General features: G+C 32.1%; 1 protein-coding gene across 1 annotated transcript in view; it reads right to left on the bottom strand.

Moving 5' to 3' along the window:
- Positions 1 to 2,001: 2,001 nt before the first annotated feature.
- SEM1 (SEM1, 26S proteasome complex subunit) overlaps positions 2,002 to 9,581 on the bottom strand; it is a 23,310-nt gene continuing 15,730 nt past the window's right edge. Inside the window, exon 3 of the mRNA XM_011363300.2 lies at positions 2,002 to 2,217. Coding sequence (XP_011361602.1) covers positions 2,175 to 2,217 — 43 coding nt within the window. The 3' untranslated portion in view covers positions 2,002 to 2,174. The remainder of the gene's footprint in view (positions 2,218 to 9,581) is intronic.

Here is a 9,581-nt window from a genome sequence, read left to right as displayed (position 1 = left end):
AGGTTTTAGGGAGAGGCTAAGACTGAGAATGAAGAATGAAATACTACATACGGAGATTTTTTTTTAAGCAACTAAGACTGAATGAGAATAGAGAATGTATGGATATAGCAAAAATTAGACCCATGCCAAGGTTTTAGAGTACAAAAGGAGCCATTAAGGTAGTTAGAAAACATGAGTGCAACTCCCCAGCATCATGTGTGGGCATACTGAGAGTAGTACAGATGATTAGCTCTCTGCCAAAAGGGTGGAAGATGTTCCCTCTCTCAACTTGGTAAGTGTGGGACAGAAAGATTATGGTTATCTTTAAAAAATACAGCGTAGATCATGACATGCCATAAAAAGGTATTATTAACACATTACACAATCTTTCAAAAGAGAGTTGGCTCATCAGTCCTCTAAACATTTAGTGAGAATAAGATGAAAGAATATGGCATCCAATGGCACCAATTCCAATCCAAGGTCTCATGAAAAATGGTGACCATTATTCAAAACTATTTCAAATGGAATTGATTACGGAAAATTACGAGGGAAAAAAGGCCTGGATTCAAGTCTATATCTGACACGTTAACTATGCAGCCTTGGACCCTTTCACTTTCTTATTTTCTCTGAGACTCAGTTTTCTATTTGATAAAATATTTATAATAGGTCCTTCCTACCTACTTCAGGGGATCATTGTGAAGACCAAATGTTTAAGAAATCTATTAACTGTAAAATCCTATGATTTCCTTCAGCTGCCTGACTAGTCTCACCTTTTACCATTGATGTGCTTCATCATCCTGATGCCAAATACCAATTTTCAGGTACTCAATTCTTAACAAAGACAAAAAAAAACCCCAAATTTTGAAATTTCATTAAGGACAAAACACTGGATAACTAGGGATAACTCAATAAAGCCCCTGTCCAACACTTAAGACGTTTCAAAATTATACCTCACCCATCAAAACTCAAGTCAAATGAGGTGGCCATCACTCTGGATACTGATCTGACACTGTCAAAATCTAAAGATGACCTTATAACCACTGACCAGAACATTGAGAAAATAGCCAATAAAAAAATTCTTCACATGCTACATTAGCATGTCTGCCTATGTTTCACATATGATTACTTAAATATAAGGTCCTTTTATACTTTCCAAAGTTCTCTCTTATTATTTCATCTGATCACCTAGCAGTTCTGTCAGATAGGCAGGACAGATTTATGCTTGTCTTAGACGAAAACTTTTTATGTTCAAAATCATTTTGAGGCATAACTTAAATTATACTTCAGGTACCCAACTCCTATTTTGGTGTCAATACTACACAATGTTACATAAATTTTTACATTCTTAATTACTCAACAGTACCAATGATTCTACTTCTAAATGAGTAAGACATTCAAGTTTGAAAATATTCCTAATAAAAACTGTACATTTAGCTCCATTCTAAGTCTTATCAGAAAAAATTCTTTACCAACCAAATTAAATCTCCCACTCACAAAAGTAGACGTGGCGACTACTAAATGAATGTTATATACTGCCTGAGAATACACACATTAACAAAGAATCTTGATCGACTTCAATTTTCACAGAGGACACCATTCTTAGAACTACAATCAAATCACTGTGGATTCTAAGTACTAATAATATTCTATCAACCATTAATATTATTATTAACGGTTTAGGAATTAGCAATTTTAAATATTTTAAAAACACAGGTTTTAAAGGATCACCTTAGAAATATCAATAAATATTGCCTAAGCTTTCAAAATACAGATGAGATTAAGGTTAAATATAACTTATAAGAAGTACCTCATAAAGAAGGCCAACATTTAATTGATGTGGTTTAAGAAAAGTATTGAATTGGAGATCCAATGAATTCTAGACTCAAATCATTTAACCTCTCGAAGCCTCAGTTAACATTAAAAAAATTCATAACAGGAAATTTTACTGTCGCTATATAATAAAGTCCTGGAAAATCATGAATAGTATGAGAAAATTAATAATTAGAGGCAAAAGATCAATACTTCTGAACCAAACCAAAATTAGATCAAAACATTTATTTTTTTGTGTTACAAAAGCAAAAATAAAGCCAAGTAGGTAATGAAATAAACATATTTTTTAAAGTGTCCCATCCTGGGTTCTCCTACAATTTAGTAAACAGTTCAAGTTTAGGTTGCTTCAACACTTCTTCTGGATGCTATGAGGTCTCCATCTTATAACCATGTTTCTCTAGTTCGGCTCTATAATAAAACACAAAAAACATCATTAGATAGTGATAAATTAAAGAAACAGGTAGTTTTTAGAAATAACACAATAAATAAGTCAACGAGTAAAGTCTAGGCACCAATTTAAAATACTACCAATAGCTTTACTTTAGTCCCTAAAAAAAATCTATGTAAGAAATTGGATGTGAATCAACATAATGCTAATAAAATTTTACTTTCCCATTAGTAAACTTATATTTCATTTTCTTTAAATTTCTGATAAATCAATTTATGGAAGAAATGTGAAAAATTTACTGCTATCTTCCAAATACCATATAAATGTTCTGTTTTTAAGAATCATGAACTATATGGTTAAGAACACAAGACACTGGTATCAAATGTTTAGGAATTTCATAATCATCACAATAGGTACTACTGTTATTTACACATAAAGAATAAACATTGCTTTCCATAGTGACATATATCTATTGCTCTAAGCAAGACAAAAACTATAAATTAAATTTATGGATGTGTGCAAATTATTCTGCATTAACTATTTGTAAGCAAAATAATTTTAAATGTGGAAAAAAATCTCAAAATTTATATTGGAATACTTTGAGAATGTCAACTGCAACTGTTTATCTGCCTTGTATAAAACATCTGCACAAAAAAATTTAGCTCTGTAATCAATATCAGCTATTTAAACTACCACTCCAAATATCACTAGCAACTTACCTGCCACGTTTTATAAAAGTTTACAACACAATTATTTGAGTCCAATCTATGATGAAATATTATACAAATGTAAAGTATAATTAATGTATCCTACATCATTACATCCAATAAGATAAAGACATTTGTTCTCAAGTATAACAGCTTAAACACTATCACACTAACCAGTGTAAGCACAAGGTAGGAATGATATATAATATTGATTATTCATTTCCCTGAACTCCTTCAATTCTCTAAAATTTTTAGTTATTTATAATACAAATACTGACCTAAAGTCCATGAATAATATTAAAGCTAGAGATTATTCATATGAAACATCTTTGTCTTCTGCTCAGGTGTAGAGGGCAGTATGGGCTGATGGTAAAATTCTGCATCAGGCAGGAGTCAAGAGATCAATCAGTACAAGTTTCTGACTCTACCCCTCCCTTTGCTGAATTTAATAAAAATGCTTCCTTTGCCCCCAACCCAGGAAATTGAAGATTATAATACCTGTCCTTCAGAATTTTTCTATTTAAAATGGAAATAATTTTAAAACTTTTTTAGTTTTCCGCTGCCTTTAACAAAATCAATGTAGATTATTTACTTTCTCTTATTTAACAACAATGACAAAAAACACCCCCAAAATTCAACTTTCGATTTATGTAAACAAGTACACCAATTCAGTCTGTGCCTGTTTGACTTCCTGGCAAGAGGTAGTGACCAATTACATTTATATATGTTTACAAACACAAAAGAAAAAATGATATGCTTCTCTATTAGCTAAATTCTTTGCTAGAATTTAGGATATTAAGAAATAAAAAAGAAATAAATCTAGGCCACCACATACAAAACACAGAACAATATAAAAACACGAATACATGAGCCTGTTGAATGGAAAAATCTAGCAAAGAAATCCAGCACAACTGCAATGATATCACAGGACACACATAGTAACATACACTATTTGAAACAAAAATAGCAGCACAAAAGTAAGACTAATAGCCACTGGTAGGTTTAGGAAGTCCTCTTCCTTTAATCAGGAACTATAGTGGCTTCTTGAAGTTCTTAGGTAAAATGTGATGCAGGGTTAGGAAATGTCATAATTCTATTTCTACTGATATGTAAAGAAGCAAATATGTCAGAAACAGCAAAAACAGAAACAGAAGCACTTTTAGTTACTTGGAGACACAAGTAGTCTTTTTCTTTCTACTTTTACTTGTTAAAGGTAATTACACTGAAAGAGAAACACAGAAAGTGGAAAGCTAGGTCCTTGCCGAATACATGGAGCAACATAAGAGGTAAATCCAGAGTTGAACCCCATGGAATATAACTGACTCTAGAGTATGAACAGCCTCTCTGAACTTAGATTAGGACCCAGCAATAGCAGAAAACAGTAAAACATGTTTTTGTTTTTGTTTTTTTTAATTTTTTTTACCACAGTTTATACCACCACTTTAAAGTCCTTAACACAGTTTACAAAGATTAGGATAGGAAGAACATCTTTGCAGGAAACTTGTTAATCAAGACGATTTTTTTTAAAAAGCAGGATTATCTGAGGGTGTGCTGTCCAATATTGTAGTCACATGCAGCTATTTATTAAAATTAGTTCATTAAGTGGAGTTCATTAGCCACGCCAGCCACATTTTATGAGCTTAACAGCCATATGTTACGAGCGAGTTCTGTACTGGATAGTGCAGCTTATAGAACACTTCCATAACTACAGAAAATTCTATTTGATAGCATTGGAGATATATAAACAACCTTGTGAGAAAAGATACTCATGACCCAATAAAAAGAATCTTATTCACTAATGGAGATAACTAAGATTTTTACACTTACAGAAATTCACAAACCTAAAGGTAAAAGCACAACAGAGAACATAAGAGCACTGTGGAGGTGTACTATAAATACAACGAGCTACAAAGAATATATGGATAATTCTCTATTAGCAAACCAGTAAAAAGACAAGATGTAGTAGTGACAAGAAATCTAATTATCAATACATTTACTAAAAAGTCGCTGATAAAATCATAGCATTCAACAATATCTTGATTTAATTTTTAATAGAAAAGTGCTATTTTCTGACAAATGAAAGAAAAAAAGACACTTTGGAGAAACTGAACTCATTTGAAATAGCAAAAGAGAAAACCTCATTTTGCCTCAACTTAAAAAAATTTTAAGAAGATAACAGAAAACACCGATACATGATTAAGAACACGGAACAGTGATCAACAGAGTTGAAAAGGCTGAAAATAAATATTCTAACAACATAATATGATCTTAATGAGGAAGAAAGGGGGAAAGCATACAAAAAAAAAGTAGCAGGGTATTCTCTGATGTGGCTCAGTTTTAAGAGAATTAAACCAAAAATAAATTCAAAAAGAAAGTGGCAAGAACTTATATACACAGAATTGATTTAATCCTAGAATGGACTGAGATCTGTAAAAATAACAGTTTTGAGAGCTATATATGGATAAAGAATAAGAACAGATAGATCCGATGCCTGGAATAGATGGTGTTATATTAACAGATTTTAGAGAAAAAGCAGGATTATTGTTCCTATCTTGTCCATGAAACTGCAAATAAAAAACATCATTATTAAGATAAAATTGAAAACTAAGGTAAGATAACTTCATACTGTATTAAAGTATTTTAAAGGCTCAAGGCTCTGAATAATTACATCTCAGGGTACTAAAAGAACAAAAAGATATAGTCAAAAAATCAAAGAATCAGCAATTTTGAGAAATCACAGAGAACTGTAAAAGTGTTACTCACAAAGAATAACAGTGAAAGGTAAATTGTACTATTTCCAAAAAGGGGAAAAAGGAGATGGGTAAAACTGTAATTAGTATCCAGGAAAACACTAAAGTCCTTAGAATGTACGATTTCTGAGCCCATAAAAAATACACAGTGTAGAACAAAAGCTTCTGTATCATAATTAAGAATGAATTTTAAAATTTTGTTATAAATTATCTCCTTTCCTTTTTGAACAAATGTCCTAGACTAGAAAATCAGACAATTGCAATAGAATTTCAATATCTTGATTTGAGCAAAGTATGAGACTATCTAGATCACTGTGGTGAGGAATAGATATGGATGGGTGGAATCGAAATAAAATTAGGGAGGAAAGAGTTGCCTCTGCAACATATAGAGCTGGTATAACTGGATATGCACACGCAAAAGAATAAAGCTAGACCTTATTTCACATCATATACAAAAATTAATTCAAAATGGACTAACGACCTAAATGTAAGAGCTGAAATTATAAAACTGTTAGAAGAAAATAGAGAGATGAATTTTTATAACCTTAAATTTGGCAATGAATCCTTTAAAAGTAGATAAAAAAATTGGACTTCACAAGAATTAAAATCTTTTGTGCGAAGAACGCTATGAAGAAAGTGAAAACGGAGTGGGAGAAAATATTTATAAATAATGTCTGATAAGGGCCTAGTGCCTAGAAAATATAAAGAACTTTTACAACTCAACAACAAAGACAAACAACCAAACTTAAAAATGGGCAAAGGACTTGAATAACTATTTCTCAAAAAAAGATACAGAAATGGTCAACAAATACATGAAGAGGTTATCAGTTAGAAAACAGAACCAGTCAGAAATAAAGAATACAATAACTGAAATGAAGCATACATTAAAGGGAATCTACAGATTAGATGAAATAGAGGATCAAATCAGCAATTTAGAATGTAGCAGAAAACATCCAATCAGAACAGCAAAAAGAAAAAAAGAATCCAAAAAAACGAGGACAGTTTAAGGGGCCTCTGGGACATCAAATATAACTACATTAGCATAATAGGGGTACCAGACAGAGAAGGTAGAGAGCAAGAAATTGAAAACTTATTTGAAGAAATAATGACTTCCCTAACCTGGTGAAGGAAATAGACATACAATAACAGGAAGCTTAGAGTACCAAACAAGATGAACCCAAAGAGGCCCACACCAAGACACATCCTAAATAAAGGTTAAAAACAAAGAGAGAATCTTAAAAGCAGTAAGAGAAAAGCAATTAGTTACTTACAAGGGAGTTCCCATAAGACTGTCAGCTGATTTCTCAACAGAAATTTTGGAGGCCAGAAGTGCTTGGCACAAAAAATTCAGAGCAAGGACCTATAGCCAAAATTACTCTACTCAGCAAAGCTATCATTTAGAATCGAAGGAGAAATAAAGAGCTTCCCAGACAAAAACAAAAGCAAAGGAGTTCATCAATACCAAACTAGAATTACAAAAAATGGTAGAGAGATTTAAGAAGATAAAAAATATGAATAATACAATGGCAATAACTACATATCTGTGAACAATTACTTTAAATGTAAATGGATAAATGCTCCAATCAAAAGATGGGGTGGCTAAATGGATAAGAAAACAAGACCCTTACATATACTGCCTACGAGAAACTCACTTCAGATTAAAAGACACACACAGACTAAAAGTTAAAGGAATAGAAAAAGATATTTCATGAAAATGGAAACAAACAAACAAAAAGCTGGGGGAGCAATTCTTATATAAGACAAAACAGACTTTAAAACAAGGGCTATAACAAGAGACAAAGAAAGATCCAGTAATCCCACTTCTGGGTATTCATCTAAAGAAATCCAAAACACTATTTCAAAGGGACATGTAAATCCATATGTTCACGGCAGTATTATTTACAACAGCCAAGATATGGAGGCAACCTGGGTGTCCATGAATGGATAAAGAAGAGATGGTACATGTATACAATGGAATATCACTCAGCCACAAAAAAAGAATGAAATCTTGTTATCTGCAACAACATGGATGGATCTAAAGGGTATTATACTGAGCAGAGTAAGTCAGACAGAGAAAGACAAATGCTATATGATTTCACTTACATGTGGAATCTATGGAATAAAATAAACAAAGAAAACAGAAACAAACTAATAGATAGAGAGAACACTGTGATGGTTGCCAGATGGAAGGGGTTCGGAGGATGAGTGAAAAGAGAAGGAATTAAGTACACATTGGTAGTTACAAAATAGTCAGGGGATATAAAGTATAGCATAAGGAATATAGTCAGTAATATTGTAATAACTATGTCTGGTGTCAGATGGGTACCAGATTTATTGGGGTAATTACTTTGTAAATTGTATAAATGTCTAATCGCTATGTTGTACACCTGGAACTGATATGATATTGTATGCAAACTATAATTGAAAATTTTTTAATTATTTAAAGAAAAAAGTTAATCTGGTTTGTAAGTCAAAGAGCAATGGAATTACAAATGCTCTTTATTATCTTCAAATTGCTTATCTTTTCTACATTTTTAATGATGAACATTTATTATTTATGTAATAAAATGATCAAAACAATCTGAAAAAAAGAGATTAGTCATTGGGGAAATGAAAATCAAAACCACAATGAAATACCAGTTCACACCCACTAGGATGGTTATGATAAAAAAATGAAAATTAACAATTTTGGTAAGAATATGAAGAGATTAGAACCTTCGCACATTGCTGGTAATTTAAAATTGTTCAGCTGCTGTGAAAAAGTTTGGCAGTTCCGCAAAAACAGTTAAACAGAATTACAGTATGACCCAGCAATTCCACTCTTCAGATTATATACCCAAAATGTGAACACAGGTTTTCAAATAAAAACTGTACATGAATGTTCATAGCAGCACTGTTCACAACAGCCATAATCTGAAAACAACCTAAATGTCTCCCAACTAATTAAGAAGATAAACAAACTGTGGCACATCCATACAATGGAATATCATTCAGCCATAAAAAGGAATGAAATACTGAAACATGCTACAACATGGATGAAACTTGAAAACATTATGCTAAGTGAAAGAAGCTTAGACACACACGATCACTTATTGTATGAAATATCTAGCACAAGCATATCCAGAGACAGAAAGCAGGTTAGTGGTTGCCAGGGGCTGGGGGAAAAGAGAAATGTACAGTGAATGCTTAAGGGGTACGGTGTTCCTTTTGGAGTGCTAAAAATGTTTCTGAATTAAATAGAAATGATGGTTAAACGACACAATATACAAAGTGTCACTAAACTACACTAAATGGTTAATTTTATATTATATAAATTTTACTTTGCTCAATCAATCACTGAATTAGGTAGATTTGTAAATGAACATGAAAAAGTATACTCCCCATCACCCCAATCTCCATTCCAGGTTGAGAATCACCAATTTATTAGATCCTAGCACTCTGATTTTAACTTCTGCTGTGATTCGATATTGGCAGAACATTAACATTGACAGAATTAAATCCACAAGGATAAAACATAGCAAATATCTTTCTACTTAACTCCTTTTGTAAAGAGCATAGAAAGAACAAAAGTTCTACGCAATTACATCAAGTTCATGTTTAGCAACACAGGAGAGGAAGGCAGAATGTCTTACTTTTTATAATCCAAAAACATATTGCAAAGATTAATCATCTTTTAAGAGCTCAATTATCATATGTAAATTACATATTCCATGCTTACAATTAATGCTGTTATATAAAAACCTGGCTGAAAGCTTACCGTAACTGATTAGAGAAGTCATCCTCTACATTGTCATCATCCCAATTATCCTCCCAGACATGTGCATCTTCGTCTTCATCTAAACCAGCCCAGTCTACAAACAGAAACAGATGCTGTCTAAATATTTCTCATATATTATTTCCATAAACACAAAAACTTCAGAAAGTTTG

Source organism: Pteropus vampyrus, unplaced genomic scaffold (genome assembly GCF_000151845.1).
Source record: "Pteropus vampyrus isolate Shadow unplaced genomic scaffold, Pvam_2.0 Scaffold4, whole genome shotgun sequence".
In the NCBI taxonomy this organism is placed as follows: domain Eukaryota; kingdom Metazoa; phylum Chordata; class Mammalia; order Chiroptera; family Pteropodidae; genus Pteropus; species Pteropus vampyrus.
The sequence above is the reverse complement of the archived record's forward strand: the minus strand, read 5'-3'. Positions and strand labels throughout refer to the sequence as shown.